General features: G+C 36.6%; 1 protein-coding gene across 1 annotated transcript; it reads right to left on the bottom strand.

Moving 5' to 3' along the window:
* Positions 1-6272: 6272 nt before the first annotated feature.
* Positions 6273-22084, bottom strand: LOC110030732 (aspartic proteinase-like protein 2). The gene is given in 11 exon segments (XM_020733622.1): positions 6273-6765; positions 6861-6932; positions 10584-10650; positions 10774-10870; positions 10971-11047; positions 11450-11612; positions 15736-15963; positions 20125-20384; positions 20914-21012; positions 21014-21062; positions 21611-22084. Coding segments are annotated over 11 exon segments (1530 nt in total). The 5' UTR covers positions 21868-22084; the 3' UTR covers positions 6273-6604.
* Between the last annotated feature and the right edge of the window lie 1214 nt (positions 22085-23298).

The following is a 23298-nucleotide window of genomic DNA, read 5'->3' as shown; positions in this document are numbered from 1 at the left end:
GTCCTAAAATTTATGAATAATGGAATTGATGCATGCTAGAAAATCTGCAGCGGTAGAGTAACAGATTATCGTCTTATCGTTGTACGAGAAGTTAGTGCACACACAGAAAAAAGAGAAACAAGTAGTGACGACTTCAAAAGTTTTTATATGGAAAACCTGGAAAGGGAAAAACTATAAGGTCTGATCCAATCGCGAAAATTCACTATTGATTAATGATTATAGAAATCCCTTGTCTCACTGACGGGAAATGACAACTATATTTTTCAGATTAAAACGTCGACTGTCAACTTCTGATTTGTGATGATTGACGACAGTTGGTGGAGGTCAAAGGAGGTCGATGGTGGTAGGTGGTGGTCGACGGAGGTCGGCAAAGGTCGATGGCGATAGACAGTGGTTGACGGAGGCTGGCGGTGGTCGACAACAATTGACGGTGGCCAGCTGTGATGTTGAGTTGCAACTCCTTCTCAAATCCTTAGGCTCCCCTTCATGAGAGCCCTCATGAGAGGAGTGGGGCTCTATTTAGAGTGTTTAAGGTGTAATTAATGCAGGAATATAAATCATTTTGATCTAATGTCTATATAGTTTTCTTCAATCAAACGGTGTTTAATGAACTTTTGGATGCCTTAAAGATGTCGGAATTGAGTAATCTTGGGCTCATTGGTTTCATCTTGTCGAGACGCTCGATTCGACTATGAACTTATTAGATTTGACATATGTTTGACCTTTCTAATTTATCCAGGAATTTTTCAAATGCAGTTAAATGACTTGTCTCATTTGACTCGAATTAGGCCAATTTGTATATCATTGGGTCACCAGTCAGTTTGACTATTGGTTTGCAGAATTCAGAGCTCTGGATGACTCTTAATTGAAGTTTGAATGTTTCTTACTCAAAAAATTGACTTGAGATTCATGTTGGATGATAAAAATTTGTTGATGGTGTATCAGTTGCCCCCCTATTTTTAGGCGAGTTCAATTTTATCGTCCAAAAAATATCCAAATTTAATGCTTTTTTATTTTTGTCAGACATGTATCAATATATGCATATACATATATATAGTTAGTATAAAAATAATTTACAGGTGCAAATAATCAAGGAATTGTAGCTCAGTTGGTTTATGCCTTCTGCTTCACACGAAAGGGCAGGGTTTTAATCTTGCCTAAGACGAATAATTAATTTTTTTTAAACGGGCTTGGCATTCGGGCCAGTGGGATGGCCGGCCCGAAATTGAAGAGATGGGTGGGCCCGAAAACCAAAAATTAAAGAGAGAATTGAACCCGAAAACCAAAAATTAAAGGAAAAACAATATGTATGTATGTATGTATGTATGTATGTATGTATGTGTATATATGTGTGTGTATATATGTGTGTGTATATATATATATATGTGTGTGTGTGTGTGTGTATATGGCAGAAACAACTTCTTTTCTTTATAAGCTATCATTGTTTTTCAATGAGTTACCGTTTATTTTTTTTTTTTATGTCGCGGTGGATATTCATCTTCATTTAGAATTTCTAGTGTGTAAGAAGATTACTGTAGGGATAAATTACCACCGGCCTTTTACTTGGTTGAGGTTATTCATCAGAGTATTACTCAATGATTTAAACCTGTATGGGAGAAGCCAACGGAAGTCCACCAAGGACTTCATAACCAATCTGAGGTTGTTTGTTGGAGCATTGCTCACTTATGAACATGTGTGGAAGGGATCAGGTGTAGCCCACCAAGGACTGTTAACCTTTCTAGGGATGTTTATTATGTTAACCCATATGGAAAAGGTGAGATCAAATCCCCCCATGATCGATATTGCTCTGACTAAGATTCAACCGAAGTTGCATATTTCTCGGGTCGAGAGCATAAAGTGACTCGTGAATAAGTTGTTGCACTTTCTAAAGATATTCTTTTTTGCAGAAAAAAACAAGTGAATAATATTTAATAAGTCTTAGATACATTGACATTGTATGCAAGACGAAGCTAATAGACATGGATTATATGACTGGAGTGTTACTGGTAGTATTTGCGAAGATTCTCGGCATTTCAAGTCTGAGGGAGGATTTTCCCATCCAAATATTTGAGCTTGAAGTTCTGGGCTTTGATCATGGCAGCCACAATATGTGGGCCTTCCCATAGAGGAAATAATTTGCTACGCTGTGACCATGATCAGCGGCTTCGATACTACGCAACATTAGGTCACCGATGGAGATAGGTCGAGGCTTCACTCTTCGATTGAAGTGGCAAGAAATTCTTTGGCAATAGGAAGTAGCTCTAATGTGGACCACATCGCGTATTTTCAGGAGAAGATTGAATTGTTGTCGGAGCTTTTCTTCATTCTTATCCAAGTTGAAAGTCTTAACATGTGGGTTTGTAACTTTGATATCAACAGGGATGACAACTTCGGTGCCGAAACATAAATTATATGGAGTTTCCCCATTTAGAGTTTATGTGGTGGTGTGATAGGCCCAGAGGACGTTATGCAGGTCTTCTACCCACTGCCACCAACCTTCTCAGGATAAGTTTTCAACCCCTTGAGCACCGTCTGATTTGTCACCTTTGTCTGTCCATTCGTTTGGGGATGCGCCACGACAATGTGCAACAACTGAATGTGAAGATGCTTGCAAAATGATGAGAAGACCCATCTAGTGAATTGAGTCTCATTATCAATGATAATCTTCGCAAGAAGCCTGAAGTGACAGATGATGTTTTTCCAGAAAAAATGTTTGGTATTTACTTCAGTGATCTTAGCATGCGGCTCAGCTTCTATCCATTCGGTGAAGTAGTCGACAACTAAGATAATGAATTTTTGTTGTCTAGTAGCTATTGGAAGTGGCCCCATGATATATATCCCCCATTGGGAGAAAGGCCAAGGACTCAGTAATGACGTGAGTTGTACTGACGGTGCATGTATAAGATTGGAGTGTACATGACAATTCTTGTATTTTTGCACAAACTCTAATGCGTCTTGTTTGATCGTGGACCAGTAAAAGTCTTGTCTCATTATTTTAGAGCAAGAGCCCTGCCCCCAAGATGCTCCCACATATTCTGAAATGAACCTCTCGTAATGTGTAATCAGCTTCAAATGGAAGAAGACACTTAAGGTATAAACCTACAAATGTCTTCTTATAAAATTCATCCTCAATAAGGATGAAGTTAGCAGTCATGTGTCGGATGCAATTTGATGTAGTAGCATAATCTGGCAGTGTTCCGTCTCAGATGAAGGAGAAGATGGGATCCATCCAAGATGGCTCCCTTGGGTCATCTATAGATAATGCCACTCATGGGCCCTAAATGCTAAGAAAATTTATCTCCTCAATACACCTTATTTTATAGAGATCTCCAATTTAAAATACTAAGTTTGCTACTGTTATATATTGAATGCTCTATTTTTTATAACTAACCTTATTGAAAGTGTTCTCGCATTATCAGGAGGGATAATTAATCATATGGGTTTGCACTAATGGGAAACCTCGAACCCTAGAACAAAAAGTCCTTGTTAAATGAGGGTGAAATCTCTGAGTAGTGTTCTTATCTACAATTCAATCTACCTTTGGAAAATTTGACCCTCCAAAGCTTTCTAAAAAAAATAATAATAAAATAAAAATAAATGTAGAGAGTTTTCCTGGGGAATAGTCGTGAATTTTTGGAGTCCACAAACACTTCAAATTTTACTTGGTTGTTTATTAAACTAAAACTTTACCTGTTACAAATTTGACAAGTACATTATGAGATCGATAAGCAGACTCTAATTTCGTATATTATTGATTGGCATGCATACTTCCGTGATTGTCGATTGTCTCGCAAATGATTTCAAGCATCAATCGATTCACGGACTCAAATATGTATATTACTTGAATAATTTGCATAGTTGACCCGTGCTTCACAGCATCGCGGTCATCAAGAATAAGCGACATTTTAGCGCTTCATTTATTCTAAGTGGGCAAACTATTGATTTGAGTGAAGCGGTTTGATCGTAGAGATCAAATCTATCCCTACAAGATTCTAAGGATAAAATTTTAAACCTTTTTGGCCCTCCGCCTCGATGATTTCTATAGAGAAAGTAGTGTTCACTTGATATCATCCAGAAGGCTTCAGTTTGTCTTCTTTCTTGTTCATACTCTAAGGGGTCCAAACCAGCGCCGCCAAGATGGTATATCTCATCCTCATTTGTTATTGCAGGGGATGAGGTCCTTCTCACACCAATGTTGAGTACTCTCCTTAAATGTGTTGTTGATTCATAAGGAGGACCGAGTACCCACTTTTTTCGGATTGTCATTGGCACTTGCTTTAGCATCTCTCTTATTACTATTATGATATGCTATTTTAGCTCATTAGTTTGTTGTGTCATAAATATCTGGTGCAATCAATATTGCTAGTCATTTCTCTATTACTTATCTTTGATCCATATATGACTCTTCTTCTTACTTATGATATGAAACATACTCACAAAACCTTTCAGGATGTTAGATCTCAATTTATCTATGAATTGACACTACCGAAAAGGGAGCTAAAATAAGGAGTTTTAAGAAATTTTAATATGAAATAAATTGGAAAAATAAACTTTTTTAATCTCTAGGGATCCTCCCCTAATCACCATATTTATAAATGGATTAGCTTATGCTTTAAATCAAATACTTGTTACACTCAAATTCTGAGAGAATCCAGATATATCTCTTATCTTCTTATAGCAAGGGCATTATAATTAATAGTAACTTAACCCAATACGTGATAACTTTTTCGTATAATTTTTTTTCCTCGAATTTAACATGTTGGTGACGCCACTATCAATCGACTCAGTCATAGTACGAGTTAAGCTTCTTAGGCAACCAGATCTAATAGGTAGTTCAGCTAACCCAATCATGGGGTGAGTTGAGTTCTCTTATGAGTTATCAAGCTACCTCAATCTAGTCAAGCATTTGTGTGTGGATCATCAGAAGCGAGCTACTAGTCATAACTCTAAAATTGAATTGATTGGTCGTAGTAATTTAGTTGAACTGCCAAATCACCTAAACGAGCGGTCTCCCTTTACATCCATACCTATTTTAAACCTGATCTCTAGTCTGTCAATCATATTATATATATATATATATATCATATATATATATATATATAAAAGGGATGTGAGCGAGCGTTAGACGGCTCGGGCTCGACTCGATAAATGACTCCTGAGCTAAGTTCGATGAGCTAACAAGCCCCAACTTTACTGATTAGCTCGTGAGTTGACTCATATACATATATATACAATATACTCAAAATATATTTAATTTGAAGACTTTATCTTTAAATTATTAAAATATTTAAAAAATTATTTTTTATATTTTATATCTAATAATTTTTTTGTTATTTATCTCATATTTATTAATTCTATGTTATTTTATCATAACACTAACTTAAATTAATATTGATTTCTCTCTATGATAAACAAGCTGCCTCGTGAGCCGACTCGACCTCGTACTTAAGCTCAAGCCACTCTGGGTTGAGCTCAATTCGATTCATTTACTCCCCTAGTTGGAACCCTACTTTAGTGTAGCGGTGTAAATGAGTCGAGCCGCGCCGGCTTGAGCTCGTTTCATTAACGAGCCAAGCTCATCAAGCTACGAGCTAAGCTCCAGCTCGTTCCGACTTGGTTGATTGGCTCGATTAGCCTACCGTTAGTCATTTCGATGCATTTTTCAGTGAGCTACTGTTGCATCCTCCTTCGGCCACCAATACCTTCTTTGATGAGCTCTCGTAAAAGAATGAAATTTTAGGTCTAGCTCACAAGGCGGCTCACAAGGCGGCTCACAAGCCGTTTGCTACCACTACGAGCTGAGATCGAACTCATGCTGACAATTTTGCAGACAAGCCGAGCTCGATAATGACATCACTCAAGCTCAACTCGACTCATTTACACCCCTACTTTTGTGTAATATCCAATATCCTAGATCACAAGGCCTAATTGCATAATTATAAATTTGAGAGACCAGTACTTCCCTATCAAATTACTCCATTTTCAAAATTTCACCTATCCATCAAATTTAAAAAAAAAAAATCCATCCATATATAAACTACAATATCAAGACAACCTTTTCTATTCCACAATACTATTTTGTTTGTAAGGAAATAACCAATGAATGATGATTGCTATCTCAGATGCAGGAAAAAAATACTTTTGCAATTGCAAATCAACAAGAAATGCTTTTTATTTTGATCCATGTTCTCCATAAATACGAAAAGCAAATGGAAAGATTCAAGCAGTTGCTTAAAAGGAAGGATCAGTACTAATGATTCTGCTTCTCAATATTCAATTAGTAAACTTCTCTACCATATCAACAATATATTTCATGTCCCCAAGTAATCTATAAGTATTTGAGGCATTCAATGATCGTGCCTCTCAATCATATAAGTTTTGAATGAATTACAACAATGATTAACTGTAAATTAAAATGGAAAAATAAAAGCAAATATGTACACAAAGCCAGGTATGACTATCACCAATGGTAAGAAAAACTAATTTACAACAACGCCTATAAGAGAAAAAGGCAAGAATACTGAAGATGAGAAGCATGCAGCTCCGAAATCAGCATAATCAAAACGGAGCACAGCTATAACAGTGCACATCTTCATGTTGTGTTCTATGATAACAAAGCTGCAGCTACCAAGATATGCACAACAGTAGCTACAGAGCTTAAAAGTAGCAGTTTTGGATATTTACCAGATGCCGACGTGTCCAGCTGATTTGAATTGAGGTATTCGTTCTTACCTGAACTCGTCGAAACATTAACAGGCTGAGAACCTGAAACAATTTGAATGAAGGGTTATGTCAAAATTGAGACACGGCTGGAAGAGCATGGTTGGGAAGAAGAGGAGATTGATTTCAGTAAAACTTACAGTCGTAGCTTGTCCAGCCGATCCTTTGGTTAGCCAGGTCATAAACAACTACCTTATCCTTAAGAATGATATCTGCAAAAATGTAAAATCAATATCTCAAAGGTTAGCTTATATGTATAGCATAATTCAGAGTGTCATGTAAATATGAATGATTCACTTAAATTCTAGTTTAAAAGAGAATTCTTCACTTGAATAAAGATGTTTCCATTGTTCCGTTGTGGAGCCTGATTTTTTAGCTACTGAAGAATGTGCTACGCAGAATTAGGCGTGGTATCTAACATTTGGGGCCATCTTATGTTTATACAAAAAGAACTAGAATAGTATTTTTCCATAAATAAACTATAGTTACACTTCTTTTCTATCTTCTATTCTTTTTCGCTGTTTGTGATTATATAAATTACACCTATTTCCCAACAATGTCACATTTTGATGAATAACTCAAAAGTTCCATGTTAAAACATTCCATCTTTATCTTAATTTATCATCATCCTCGACACTGGAGCACGTGGAAACTATTTTCAAATCTATCTACATCACATTAGATCAAGACTAGAACAAGTTCAACTCTGGATAACAGCACTTCCATTAGAGTAATGACACTCTTACTCTTTCCAGCTCTCTAAATTAGGAAAACATTTTCCAGATAGGCTAGGTTCTTCTAGTCAGGCTGGATTGCAGCAAGCTTTCAGACAAAACTATTCAAAATATGAGGTTGATGTATGAGAGAATGCAACCATTGTGTCAAAATCATGATTTACGGATTATTGTATGTGAGATTGAATCATAATTATGCCATATATTACTTTTTCTATTGATTTATCTTGGATATCTTATATATCTTTCTCAAACGAATATATCATGAACCCAAAGTCTACTGAAAAGCATGCATTAGGTATAGACAGCGCAAACCGCCTGGAGTTAATACATTTGAGCTCCAATCATGTTTAGCCACAATCAATGCTATTTAAGAGAAAAAAAGTGCTACATGAATTTTTTTTGGTGTTTACCACATATCGATATCCATGCATATTCTTCTAGCAGTGCCCCACCAATGGGATTGCTCACAGAATTCCTTAAGTTTATAATATGACCACCATTAAGGAGGACGAGACGACATCCTCATAGACGAGCATTGGATCAAGATAAATCCTCAAGAAAGGGGAGCACAAGGGCAGTATGAGTGCGACTCCCACTAACTTTAACTCGAGAACTTCCACGTGGCAAAGAATCAACATGTGTCAAGGTTTGGAGAAGAAAAATAATATAAAGAAACCACTTTCTATTTGGTTGGCTTTGCCATGTATAACTTTTTGGTTGGTTATGAGGAAAGTATATGTGCGTGTGAGCGAGTATGGGTGATGATTTAGGGAGAGAGGGAACAACAATAACAAGCCTTTAACCCACTAAGTGGGGTCGACTACATGAATCTTTTTCTCTATTATGTCCTACTGAGTTGAGTGTCATATTTTCATTTAATTCTGATATATTAAGATCATTTTTTATACAATATGTCCAAGTTTTTTTAAATCTACCTCTATCTTTCTGACCTTAAGTCAAATCTAAAACATCTACTCTCCTAACAAAAGATCATTAGATGGTCGACATTTAATGTGAAGAAACCATCTAAGATGACTCTCTCTCATCTTGTCCGTCACTGAAGCTACACCAAACCTATCCCGGATATATTCATTTCGCATTTTGTCTCTAACTAAGTTCCAAGCCATTCATCCACCTAAGCATTTTCATCTCAGCTACAAAAAAATTGAAACAAGTTTTTTTTCTCTTAATCCGACTTTTTCCTCTAACCATTCTCTTCAGTGGAGCTGCAAATTTTATTAAATCATTTTTTATTTCAGATTTCTTACAAACTGTGCTCCCCTCGAGCCATACACTTGAATGGTCCTATGGCCATCGAGATCCAATTAAGGCACCAAACTACATCAGACATTTCAGCCAACTGTCCATCATCATTCCCTATGGTTGACAGTGCAAGATCTGCAATCAAGAAGAACAGCCATTTCAACAACATTGAAGACCAACTCAATTCCATCAGCATTGTTCTCCATGAAATCCACCTTCAGTTCACACTACTTGAAGCAAAAAGTGGACCAACGATATAAAGCTAAATATATACAAGACGATTACAACGCCACCACATCGCAATGCAAGCATGTTGAAACCCATGGGGTGGGAACACCATAAAGGCAACTCACCTTGTTGCTCTAAAGTACCGAACTGGCAACTCAAAAAATAAGAATATACAAAATTGATAGGTCACACAGCCTCGACACACTCAATAAGAAGATAAGTCATTTCTAGAATCATTTAACATGGATGAGCAGCCAAAGGACTGGTATCGTTGGATGGCCAAAGCAAAATGGCTTACAACGTTAGAAGGTTTTCTTAAACTCTATGAATATGTTTAAATCAATCCAAGTATTTAGACTTGCATAGTGATTTGACCAAATTGTTTCAGACAAGTTGAATCTTCAGCTTCAATTATAGTTTAAACAACTCTCAAACAAGGTAACTGATGCCGGTGAATTTTAACAGTTTTTTTTCAATCCAGCTTGAAATTCTTAAAAAAATTAAGAAAAAAAGATCGGCTCTTAATTGATCAGAAATTTCGAATCAGGAAGTCAGGTTAGCAAAAAATTATTGAAGTAAATTAAATCAAACTAAGTTCCCATCATCAAAATCCTTAAAACCTATCTTACTATGTTACCAACACCAACAAAGCTCTCCACACCGACAACAACAAAAACTCTAACCACATCTACCAATTGGTTGGCAATGGAATAACATTAACATGCACATTTAGGTGCTCAAGCATACCCTTTACTCTCCAAGCTCATCAATTCTAAGTGGGTTTATTTGTGCTTTCAATACATAGAACACAGGTTGTCATAGGTGTGCAATGGATGCAGCTCTTTGCATATGTGATTCTATTGGCGAGATAAGAATATCAAACTCTAGGAAAACAAAGCACAAACATTGTAAGCATCCAACTAAACTAATTATGGAAGTTACACTCTGAACATTCCATTATTTCTTTGTTTCAACTCACAACTAAATTTCGAGATGCTTCACAACAAAAGAAATCCGCACAACAACTTCAAGGAGAGCGACAACAAAAACTCTACTCAAGAAAACAAGACCTGGGCCGCCCTCATATAGCCATGAAGATCATCACATCAACCTCAAGCTAGTAATACAACTAATAGATATACACCTATATCATTATCCCCATTTTCAGAAATAAGGAATGGCGAAATTAGTCACAATGCTAGCATCAATTGTTATTCATCCATTCAACCCCATTTTCCTTCCTCAAAAATACTTAATTTATGACTAGTAATTATGATCATGTTGGAATGTTCAGCATACAATTATACATGTATACATATAAATATATGTACAAACACATCTACTTAATAATTGATGTCATTGTTAGCAAGCATGAAATAATGAATGCCTGAATACTTGTTCCAAGAAAGCATGCATGCCATGAATGCATTCAGATAAATATGTATATGCCCATACATGATTGTTATTCATATTCAGGTGCATAATCTACGTAAGCAGGCGTGCGTAGATGGATGTATTTCTGGGCAGATGGGCAAGTTAGAATCTCTAACTAGAATGAAACTGTTGTCTATTCAATGAGCATTTAAAAGCATGCCTGCACGTATTAATTTCTTAAAAAAGAAATTGTCTACCAACCTCCTAATATAGTTATCCCTTCACCATCACTCTTTTGCCAGCCGATACACCAAATAATGCCATTACCCTAAAAAAGAATAAACAGCATGATCATCAGAGTTTTAACTAAAAACGGTAGATCAGATAATTTACATATTTATGTAACCACCAAGAAGAAAATTCTTAGAAGAACACGAAAAAGACAACTTACAGCAGAGCCCTGCTGAAAAAGGTAGTCTTCCGGTTTCAATATCATGGATGCATTTCCCATAAAATTAAGTGAAACTGGTGGAAAAACGTCATCAACTCTGGCATGGAAGAAGTGTTATAGAACTTAAGCATAGAACATAGGACGATTGCACTAAGCATGCCAAAACTCATAAAAACATGATTTTTAAGGAAAATAACCTGCTAGCTGTGAGAAAGCACTGATTTCCTTTAGCAACAAATGAATTTACTAGTGTTTGTGAAACTGAAGCAACAATCTACAAATTATAGGAGTAAAATAACATCAAAAAAAGTGATATTCATCAATGCTTATGCATCATGTTCAAAATATATAACTCGTCATGACTAAAACTATAGCACAAACTAGAACCATTAAAAAGGCAAAAAAAGTAAATATATTTGCATTCCTAAGGTAAAGCAGAATTTACAATAGTTTAAGCTAGAGATTTTTGACAAGCATCAGCGGTCACCGATAAAGTGGCATGGTACAATAAACCTCGTTAAAAGAGTAACAATGAAAATTTAAAGGTAACTTCTAAAAAAGAAAAAGAGACCAATATTTCAAATATTTTGGGAATGAAACCAAAGTGCTGAACTGTATCAAATCGTTTAAAATTCATTTATATAAAAATTGAAGACCAAGATATGTGTTCACTTACTGCATTAACAAAGGGATCATATGCTTTTTCTGCTAGATAGGCCAAGGTAGTGCCAGAGTCAACAATTGTTCCTTGTGTATTTGAAGTTGTAAACACTGACGAATCGATGGATAGTGTTTGCCCATTGACGGAAATGCTTTCAAGATTTAAGTTGTAGTGAGGCCTGAATAAACATAGAGTAAGCATTCACAAGCTTGAAGATATGACAAATTTTAGATAGGAATTACAGCTTTCAAAGGTTATTTTTTCATTTATTTACTTACAAGTAAATACATACATGTCCAAATAAAAAAATAATAATATGCATTGCACAAAACCCAATCTATTTTTAAGACTAGCATAAGTTTTATCAATTAAAAAACTTACACAATGCATAATGCACAGGACAAAAAACAAAGTTCTTCCAAATAATTGTAAATTTACTTCCAACCCAGTGTAAATGGCAAAGAATCACAACTGAAACCATAATGTAGGTGGAAATGAAGTAAACATCATACATAAAATGTCAAAAATATAAATAAATCTGAGCCTGGGTGACACTCCAATTCTCCAAAATCCAATTACCATAATAATTCAAAAAAATTTAGAATTTAAAATTCTCAAGGAACCAAACAATATATGGTGTCACTAAGCTTTTCTAAAAGGGAGATTTACACACATAGCACAAAAAATTATCCTATTTACATATTTAACTTCTAAAACCTATTATTTACATAATATAACACTAAAATAAATTTATTCCCCCGTTCACTGCTATTAAAACCACCAATAACAAAAAATTGAGGAAGTCGCAATGATTTCACTAGGACCAAGAAAAGACGAGGAAGTTGCAATGGGATTTCACAAGGAAGGGCATCGATGGGGCTGGTGGTGTGAGGGCTGAAGAATGGGTAAGAAAGTCCCAACACTCTCGCTGGTGAAGGGATTCCTAAGGACAAGCAAGCATGTGAAGGCTGACGAAGAGGTGGACAACTAGCAACAAGATCTCTTTGGCAAAGGGCATCAAAAGGACCAACAGCTTTTAAAAAATAAAGAGTTCGATGATGGAAAGTTAATAAAGAGGGTTAATAAAGGCGTTATTTTTATTGTTAATTAGAGAATTAAGTATCCTGTCAGTACATTGCAGTTTTTTTTGTTAAATATATGTTTTTACTGTTATGTATGTAAATTCTCCTGGTTGAATAACCAAAAAATAATTTTCATTAAATTCATTAACTAAAATATGAATGATGTTAAAAGTGAACCAAGCAAATGCCCTGGCGCTTAAGCAAAGTGAGGCAAAATCACAGTGCCTCAACCACTTCCAAGGTGGGAGTTATTATGCAGGCTTGCCAAGGCAAATGCCTTACCTTAGGGCACCAAGGATGCAGGCAATGAGTAGCTTTCAGGATAGATTTCATTTAGGAACGCAATAAAACTAGAAAACTCACTGTTTTGCTAAAACATAATTCAATGTGATAGTGATCATTTTATATTATTCAACAATATTTGTCGTAAATAAAAAAATTTTGAAGCAAAATATAACTAGTACTTTATAAGTGCCCGCTTCTGACTCAGGCGAAAGACAGTGGTAACAACTAGCTCCCCGGGCAGCCACATTGCCTTGAATGTGCTCAATGGCTTTGTAAACAACTAATATTTTAGAGAATCAAGTGATGTCTTTTTTTTTAAACAATATGATTTTCTACGGTACTTTGTTACAAAAGAAATAATAGCTGCTAGATGGAACAAGGCAATCAAAATGGGTTCGAGTATGCTTATTTCATATATTTTATCAAAGTTATGATTTGTTAAGTTCAAAAGGAGAGTATGTTAAGGTTAATGATTGCCGGAACTATGGAGTAGACGTGTAGAATGGACAGCAGGACAACTAAATATAGCTAGAATTCCTTTGATGGCCTGACAAAGAAAGAGGTGTTGTAAAGCTAACATAGATGTTGTTTGCAGAGTTTAGTCAAATTCGAATTAACCTTAAATGCAACGGTAAATAAGAATAAATTGTAATTTTCAATTCAGAAGCATTTAAGTCAATGCTAGAGCCAGAACAGAAAGTAAATGTAACTAGTTTGAATAAAATACAATTTACTTCTAAATTAAACCCAGATACAATTGATGATAATATGAAAATTCATTACTTATAATTATATTGGCAGAATATAATCATATGCTCAAGAACTGCAGCCATCACTCGAGTCTCTAAATTTTTAAGTTATAAAGTTATTTTTCATTGAAAAATGAAGATTTTAGTGGTTATGTTGCACAATGCGTGATCAGATTATGCGTAATGCCTGACAATTAGATAGACGATAGAATTATTAAAGCTTTATGTTACCATTATAATGAGCAGCAGTCAAAACTAGCATGGTTAAAAGTTGTCCAATAAACTAGCAAAATGGAAAAACGAGAATTAACACCACATGCAACCCTTTCCACAATAAACATTAAGATGGATCCAAGAAACCAAGAGTATTCTAATTGTGATCATCAAGACATTGAGTCACACAGTAGATACAGTTTTCTATCTTCATTGTGGCAACGACACATATAAATGCAAATATTTAGTGATGTGAACAGTGATCGTATCTTTTAAAAGATCAGGATGCCAAACTCACTAATATTGGTGAATTCAAGAATTATAAAAAATAATAATTGATAGTTTTAATATAGAAGGCTAATAATTCAACAGATTTAGAGAAATATTCATCAAGCATATAATTCTAACATCTGATATATCAAATTTCTCTGTAAGTTAAAGGTCACAGAAAAGTGTGGAAATTTAGCTAAGCAGGCTGACAGAATTAGTCTAGAAACTTCACTGATTCATGCCATTCACATATTTTTGGTAACCTAAGAAGTATTACTAATTGTTAAAAAAGCATCCTTAACTTAAATAAACAGTTCTCTATCATTATCATTAACCTTATTCCAACTATCTGCAATTTTAGAATTAGTAGAAACATTCAAATTCAATATCACCAGACTTAGTGTAAGATTTTATAAATTTACTTTTTATCCATGATATCATGTTTTCACACAATCCTTCTAAGGCACTTATCCATTTTAACCACTCAACCATAATTCTGGAAGTTACGTCATCGCATACATTTCTAGAATTCTATATAATAAATCCAAAACAATTTAATTTATCATGCCAAGTTATTAATTTCTCTTTTAATAATATTGATAAATAATGACAATTTCACTCCTAAAATTGCAAACAACATATTTAATCTTGCTCTACTAATTCTGATAATTTTATTGTCAAAACATTCCCTCCATTAAACTAACATTTTATGTATTATGGCAAATTATCCTTTGGATAAAACTATCAAAGCACCACCATTTAAACATCCCTTATAAGCATATTCATAATCAATAAAAAAATAAATGGAGTGTAAATCTTACTGTAACTAAAAATTACTTAGTAACTGCGCATCTTTTTTTAACATCTCCCCGATGACCACAAAGTAATATCTTATGATACTCACCTCATGCATTTTCAAGATCAATAGAAGTCAAATTTCTATCATTTATTTCCTCTTTATAATTTTCCATTAATGGTATTCTGCAGTGCATCTTCTTAACATGAAACCAAATTTATTCTTTGAAATAAACTTACCATCTCTCATATCTTCATTACATAACACATCAGTTTGATTCCTTGATGATTAGCATAATCATAAACACACTTTTTTTATACATTGGTGCCAAAAAGCTGCTTCGTCAGTAATTTGGATTACTCTTTGCCTTCTAAATTTCATTGAAAGGTTAACCAAACCACCATATTCCCATGGCTCCAAAATTCAATTTGATACAAAACATAAAAGGATTGACAGACTACCTTAATATATCATATATGTCAATTCCTGGGATAAAATTTATCAATAACAAATGCCAAACCACAAGTTGAGAAGTACTATCACATTTTCATTTTTTTCTCTGAACAAAACGGCAATAAACACTAAATGAAAATTTGAAATATGAGCAAGTGATTTGCGATCACTCCCCAAGCACCTCCACTTGTGGGGAGAGGTTAATTAAAAAGAGATTGTCTTTTATTAGCATAAAAGAGAAGAAAAGCATACAAGCAGCATTATGACTCGTTAAGAAAATAGCCACAACGTAAGTATATAATACGAACCTACACACAAAGCAACACAAGATCATTTACTTAGACTTTCACAATTAATTTAGTTCTATCAGTGCAAAAGTTTGTGCATAAGGACAAATCTATAAAAAAAAATAAGAAAAAAACTTATTTTTTGCATATAAGCAGAAGAACTTACTTTGATTGAACAAGTGGCGTATAGACAATGCCCGGTTCAACAATTTCTCCTAAAACAAGAATCCCCCCACCATTATCTGACCCTTTTAAACAATGAGAAAACACTTTTGGTGCAACTCCTGCAGATGACAACTGTGAGATAACAGATAATTCATGTTGTCCAAAACCGTATATCCCATCAATTGCTCGATCAGATTTGGTTAAGTCTCCCGACTGTGAATTGCTACATCTGCTCCAAATAAACAAATGATGGTGTATAATTCCCAAAAAAATAAAGAAAAAAAATGTCTACAAAACATTATATCTAATAATAAATTAAAAATCAATTCGCACAAAAAGGTATGAAACTTGTAAACTATTAACACTCAAAGGTCACCTAATTTGTCATGAGCATGAAACAATTATAGTGATAAGGGGCTCGGGAGTGGACCGGTTGGTCGTCAAGGAAGGGGGGCTGCCTCCCCTCCCCTCCTCTCTTTTCCCTCCTCTTTTTCCTCCTTCCCTTTTTCCTAGCTTTTCTTATTTTCTTATTTTCCTTCCTAGCACTTTCCTATTTAGAATGTCTTAAAACTGAAATCTGATTTTTATTCTCCTTCTCCTAATTTAAAACCTTTCCTAAAAGCCTTTCTCATAATTTAAAACCTTTCCTAAAAGGCTAAATCCTAAGTTTACTCTCTTTTTTGAATTTAAAACCCTTGCCAAAATTTGAGATCTTGATTTCATTTTTATCATCTTTCTTATTTTAAATATTTCCTAAGATAGGTCATGTCACTTTATAAATAGGAGAGGTTGTGCTTAGAATTAGATGTTTGTTTTATGAAATTTGAATTCAGTTTTATCTGAGTATTTTCCCTCTTGAGGGTAGTATTCGAGGTCAAAGTAGTGCTCCGTTTGTCCCTTGTCCGAGGTGGTGATCGTCACCACTGGTCCGAGTGGTTCTCCAATTCTATCTCGACTCCGCCGAGAGATTTATTTTCCCCTTACGTTCTTTTCCCTGTTGTCAGCTCCAAATCCATCCACCGCAACCCCTCCAACTTGCTGTCCAGCCCTTCCAGGCCTTCCCAGCAGCCGGCGACACCCATACAACAACTACCTTGCTATCCCGACCTTGCTCATTGCTTTCAGTGCTTCCCCACTTGTTGTCCACCCTCCGAAAGTGCTGGCAAACCTTCCAAGCTTCTATCCTACTTCTTCCACAGCAGCACCCACCTCTCCGGCCTTCACCGCAGCAGCTAATCTAGCCTCTGATGGTGTTCCTGCTCCTCTCCAGCTGTGGTTCGATGTCACTACCATTGCACTTTTGTTATCCTACTTCCCACAGCAGCATCACATCTCCGATTTTCACTGCAGCCGCCAATCCAACCTCCTACCTTACCAAACTCCCTCCTCATTAAGCGGTTGTGTCTTATTTGTTGAGTCATTAGTTGCAATCCTTTGTTTTGTGTTTTTGATTTGTGTGGTGTCTTTTCCTTATTTCAAGTCTATTGTAACATGCTTTTAAGTCGGTAATAAAATTATGTCATGCGTCGTGGTTTGGATTAACTCTGGTATCATTTGATATTTGATATCAGAGCTAGCCAGCTAGCCCAACCCTAGTCTCATCCTAGGGTTTCCTAGCATCCGTCATAAACCTAAATTTTCTTTCCTGCTACCGAATATCATTTCCACAACCCAAATCCTAATCCCGCCAAAAAAAAATATTAATATTTTATTCCTAAGCCTTAGTCATGTCACTAATGAGATACATGTTCAAGCCTACCCGGAAGGAGATACGATTAGAGATCCGCTAACTTCAACGGTGGATTACAGACATTGAAGGAAAATCTAATGGGAGGCTACCCCTCAACCATGAATCGAAAGGTCGAAGAGGGGGATGAGAAAGATATGAAGATAAAGCGGGAAACACTTCCTACCAACTTTCTACCACGAAAAGTTGCATACTCTAGCTTCTACAGCAACGCCACGCCCCCCAGCCCCCCCCCCCCCCCCCCCCAATCCGCAAGTCTGTCACAGACAGAAAATGTGGCAAGTGTCACGGATTTGGATATACGGAATCAGAATACACAACTAAGGGAGTGGTCTACTTCACCGAGCAGGTTGTCTTTAAGAATTTGGGCTAAGATACCGTAAGCACTAAAGACGGAGAAGACATAAACGAGGAGAAACCGCTTCCAATTAGAGATATGAATGGTGATCAGAAAGAAGATACAAACTTCAGAGAGGATTATCATTTCTCAACCGAGGAAGAGTCGCCTCAAATCAAGTTGGCCCCGAGATAGAGATTCCAGCTGAGGTAACAGAAGCCGCTTTAGAAGGGCTTTAGAAGGTAGTAACTCTGCAGCAATATGCAGCCTAGCAGAGCATGAGATTATGATGCCTCGAGCTGGCATCCCGCAAACGGTGAGAGGAATATCAACAGATAGGCCTTAGATGTCTACAAGAATTATGAACCCGAAAAAGCGAGAAGAAGATTTTTTAGATGTATAGACCCCTCTGGAGTTACCCCATAGGAGGGAGGTTCAAGCATGTCAGAAATGAGGTCATTGAGCAACAGATTGAAAACCTTACATAAAGTTATTCAGAGGTTACTTTCAAGTCAGCATGGGACGCATCGTCAGATGTCCGGACGGGGAAAATAAACCCAAACTTTGTAGTGGCCCCATGGAGTTCGATGGGGACGAAAATTCTGCAATGGGGTTCAGCTCCTATCTATGGGTAAGAGGTCTCTCCTGAAGAGGAGTCAGTGAGAGAGGTTGCGCCTGCAACAAATTTCTAACCCATAATGGATTTCTCCTCACATACTAGTCTATCAGTTGCACCCAATTGAATACAAGGAATGGAAGAAGCAGGTTACAAATAGTATGACACGATAGCTGATTCATGGGGATACTCGACTAGCTACAGTTCCAGCTCAAGTTGTGCCAAAGGTGGACGAATATCTCTTCTATCAAAATAAGCTTTGGAACGATTACGTCTACTTGTAAGACGTACCAGAGAACTTGACGGCGTACCACAAGGAGCCAGAAGCTTCGACCAATGAATTTGAAGCTTTCCCAACCTTGGGAGATCGAAACATAGCCCGGGAGAGGACCAATCGGTCCTCAAAGAAGTGTGGCTACTTCCCCCTCCCTCCCCTCCCCTCCCCTCCCCTCCTTCCTCTTCCCTCCTTTCCTTTTTCCTCATTTCATTTTTCTTTCCTTTCCTTCTTCTCTTATTTTCCTTCCTAGCGCTTTTCTATTTTAAAACATGTTATAAAACTTAAATCTGATATTTATTCTCCTTCTTCTAATTTAAAATCATTCTAAAGAACCTTTCTCCTAATTTAAAACCTTTCCAAAAAGCCTAAATCATAATTTTATTCTCCTTTCTTAATTTAAAACCCTTCTCAAAATCTGATATCTTAATTTTATTTTTATTCTCCTTCTTATTTTAAATGTTTCCTAAAATAGGTCATGTCTCTTTATAAATAGGAGAGATTGTGCTTAGAGTTAGAGGCATGTTTTATGAAATCTGAATTTAATTTTTTCTAAGTATTTTCCCACATGAGGGTTGTATCCGATGTCATGGTAGTGCTCTGGCTGTCCCTTATCCGAGGTGGTGATTGTCTCCACGGGTCTGAGTGGTACTCTAGCTACATCTCAACCCCGCCGGGATATTTATCTTCCCCCTACGCTGGGATATTTATCTTCCCCTTGCTGTCAGCTCTGAATCCAGACACCACAGCCCCTCCAACTTGTTGTCCAGCCCTTCCAGGCCCTTCCCGACAGCCCGCTGACACCCCTACAACATCTACCTTGTTGCCCCGGCCTTTCTCATCGCTGTCAATGCTTCCCCGCTTGCTGTCCACCCTTTGAAAGTGCTGGTAAACCTTCTCAGCTGCTGTCCTACTTCTTCCACAGCAGCCCACACCCCTCCAGCCCTCACCGCAGCCGCCAATCCAGCATCCGACGACGTTCCTGCCCCTCTCCAGCTGCAATTCGACGTCGTTACCAACCCCAATCTGCTGTCCTGCTTCTTCCATAGCAGACCCACCTCTCCGGCCTTCACCGCAGCCGCCAATCCAGCCTCTCCCCTCGCCGTGCTCCTTCCTCATCAAGTTGTTATGTCTTCCCTATTGAGTCATTAGTTGTAATCCTTCCTTCTGTGTTTTTGCTTTGTGTGTTGTTTTTCGTTATTTTGAGTCTTCATTGCAACCTTCTTTTAAATCAAAAACAAAATTGCATCATGCGTCGTGGTATGGGTTAACTCCGGTATCATATAGTTTCAATAAAAACATTTTTTTTAACTACAATGGATTATCATCATCCAAAAATCACCTCATGGATCTACTCAGTATTTCAATAAGTTGGCAAATGCAATAGTTAACAAATACAAGTGTGTTGGAATTTACCCAAAAAGAATGGTAGCTGAAGAGTTCAACCTTTGCTCATTCCCAGTAACTATGTCAAAGTGTAAAGTATCAGACACATAATAACCAGATGTACCACTTCCGTCACCATACTGGAAAGAGTAAGAACAAGAAGAGCTTGAAGAATCTGATGAGGAGCAGGTTGCCTCTCCAGTTTGGATGGCTGATGAACATCTTTGATCTGAGCAAGAGAGAGTTGAAGATGTAGATGATTGGTCCGGCTCAAAAGACTCCAACTTGATCTGTAAATTGAAAAATTTTGGCATAAAAAATATTCATTTGCAATATAACTTGAGATTCAATATAATATCCAAATTGAAGTAAAATTCCAAACAAGGCAACGAAGAAAAAATTATATGGGATATCCTGATACAGTTAGTATCAAATTGAAATAAAATCCAAAACAAGGTAGTGAATTCATTGAATGTGGGGTAAATTTTGTATCAGGATAATCTAATAGAACTTTTATTAGGATAACCTCATATATTTTGTATCAAGATAAGAAAACAAAATCTTGAAAATAGAGTATGTGTAAATAATCATAGAAAACAAATCGGACCTATTTTTGTCTTCCCAAAATATTTAAACTTTCTTTTCTAAATGCAAGTATTTGTCTTCTATGTTTTATTATTTTGTCTTCTTATCCGGGGATCCAATGCATCAGACAAACTTGAATATTTTTTTACCTTAAATGTTACTTCTTTTCTCATTTTCAAATCCAGCAAACAGTTTGGATAAAAAGAAACATGCAGATGGTACAAAAAACCTTACATTTAGCCCACTGCTAGTAGGGCAACCAGTACAAGGATTGCATGTCACCCAGAGGATATCGCTTCCAGTATCAATCTTCTGAACATAAAACTCCTTTGCCATAAAACTCCTTTGCAGGATTGCCAAGCTTCACACGAGTAAAATATAATCTACAAATAATATGAACAAATCAAAAACAGGAAAAAATACAGTAAGTTCACCCTTCCCCAAAGCAAACAGCTAACAAAAGCATTAAGCTTCAAAATAACAGACCATTTAACACTCTTCGATTATGCATGTCCTGAAAAAAAAGAGAATTTCAAGAAAAAAAAACACATAAAATTGACTTGATTTCAATTCCAGAATCGAAATTCCAAAAGACAGAACTAAAATCAACTTGAATTTAACAGGACGAAGTCGCAAGGGCCAATCCAGCGCTCAACAGCAATAAAACCATAAAACAAAATCGAAGAATAAAAAGTCAAACCAAGGGAGAAATCCCAAAATCATATAGAACAGATTTAAGCGCCATTTCAGTACCGTCAGCTCTCATCAACAACAAACCCGATAAACATAATTACACAATCCGATGATCAAAAACACAACAAATATATATATATATATATATATATATATATATACACACCAAAATCATAGAGAAAAAGAAAAGGACTCAACGATCATCAGACCATCGGAACCAAATTAATCAAACTCATACCCTACGGTGAAGGGATTCCAGGACCCTTCAACAGGGAAATCAACAACGCCGTAACTCGGCGCAGCTGCACCCTGTAGTATTCTTCGATGCCTGAAGCGATCCCTTGCCCTCAGCACCTCCACCGGCGCCTTCGTTGGCATCCCCCTTTCCAATACCATCGTCAGCTGAGACCCATCATTCCACGCCGCCGCCCGAATAACAACCAGAACCGCGATCACCGCTCCGGCGAAGACTCCATTAACCGCGGCCGCCGCCATCTCTCTCCTCTCCCGACAAGAATCCACAAAGAAAGGGAACAAAGAGCAAGAACTTTGCTCCGAGCTCCCTCTCAATCGAGAAGTTATATAAGGTACTCCATGCTAGAAAGAGAAAGTGAGAAATATCGAAGGAAGAAGAAGACGGAGTCTTCCTTGTTTGCCGTTTCGTAGGGTGGAACTCGAGGAGGAAGGAAGAGTAGGGAAGGCATTACGTGAGGGGCTCTCGCCTTTGAAACCAGCCGGGGAGAAGCGACTCGGGATCCGCTGTGTGCTCCACTGGATCGTTGATTGCGATATGATAACGTGGCGTGATGTTATTTGTTGTACTTTGTGTTTCACTGAGAAATTTGTATATTTGAATTTTCTTTGGAGCTTCAAAAGTCAAATTTTTGTTGTGATAGATATTAGAAACTCAGCCAAATCTAGCATGAGACTTTAAAATTAATTTATAATTCATTTCTGAGAGCAGACTTTTGTTTCATAAAATATTTCTTATAAGTTTGTTGAATTCATATTCGTAGAATTATAAGGGAGATGTAGAGAGAGAGAGACACACAGAGGGAGAGGGAGAGAGAACGAGAGATTATACACAAACTAATGCATGTGGGCGAATGGGGTGTTCTCTAATTCTGTGACTTATTTTATATATTAGAAGTGGTGATTACAAGAAAAAAGGGGAGAGAGAGTTTTCCCTAGGGATGTGGGTCTGGAGTGAAGAGCTAAAAACTCGCTAATGGATATTATGATCCTCCTATTTATAAAAGATGAAGGGACAGAGATATAAAATTAATTGTTTGACTCTACTTTAATAGGAATGTTATAGCTTATGTGATGCATTTTTCATATTCATAACTACCTTAGTAGGTTATTTTTTGTCTTTTGGTGTGTTTGGACCATCTACTCGATAGGTCCATGCGTGGTCAACTAAGCTAGGGTTGATGGTCTATTTTGTCTAAACATCAGTCGGCCTTCACTCTGAGAAGTTAGTCGATTTTGAGTGTGGTAGTAAGTCAACCTTAGGGTGGCCGATTGGTTTGTCTGATTATTATTCTTTGGTGATTTTTGGAGATCTTAGAGGATCTGTTGGAAGAGTTTTACGTTGATACTTATGAGATTGTGGGGGGTTTGACATCAGACCGGTTGTAAGTGTGGATGTTTGTCCCAGGTCAGCCTGGGTAGTGATGCGCCAAAAAATTACTCATTTTTGTATACATATTTTATACTCATTTTTTAAGAAAATTATGCTTTAATAAAAGGTTTTTCTTTATTTTTTTGTTGCAGGTGCAAGAAAAAGAGTTTACGAGCAAAAAACTACATTAAAAGAAAGCAAAATGAGCCAAATCAAGTTTATTGCCAAAAACAGTGGCAATATCCTTCCAAAAACATTCATATTATATATATATATATATATATATATATATATTCCCGATT

Source organism: Phalaenopsis equestris, unplaced genomic scaffold (assembly GCF_001263595.1).
Source record: "Phalaenopsis equestris unplaced genomic scaffold, ASM126359v1 Scaffold000755, whole genome shotgun sequence".
NCBI classification, from domain to species: domain Eukaryota; kingdom Viridiplantae; phylum Streptophyta; class Magnoliopsida; order Asparagales; family Orchidaceae; genus Phalaenopsis; species Phalaenopsis equestris.
Note: the sequence above shows the minus strand (reverse complement) of the source record. Positions and strands in the feature narration are given on the sequence as shown.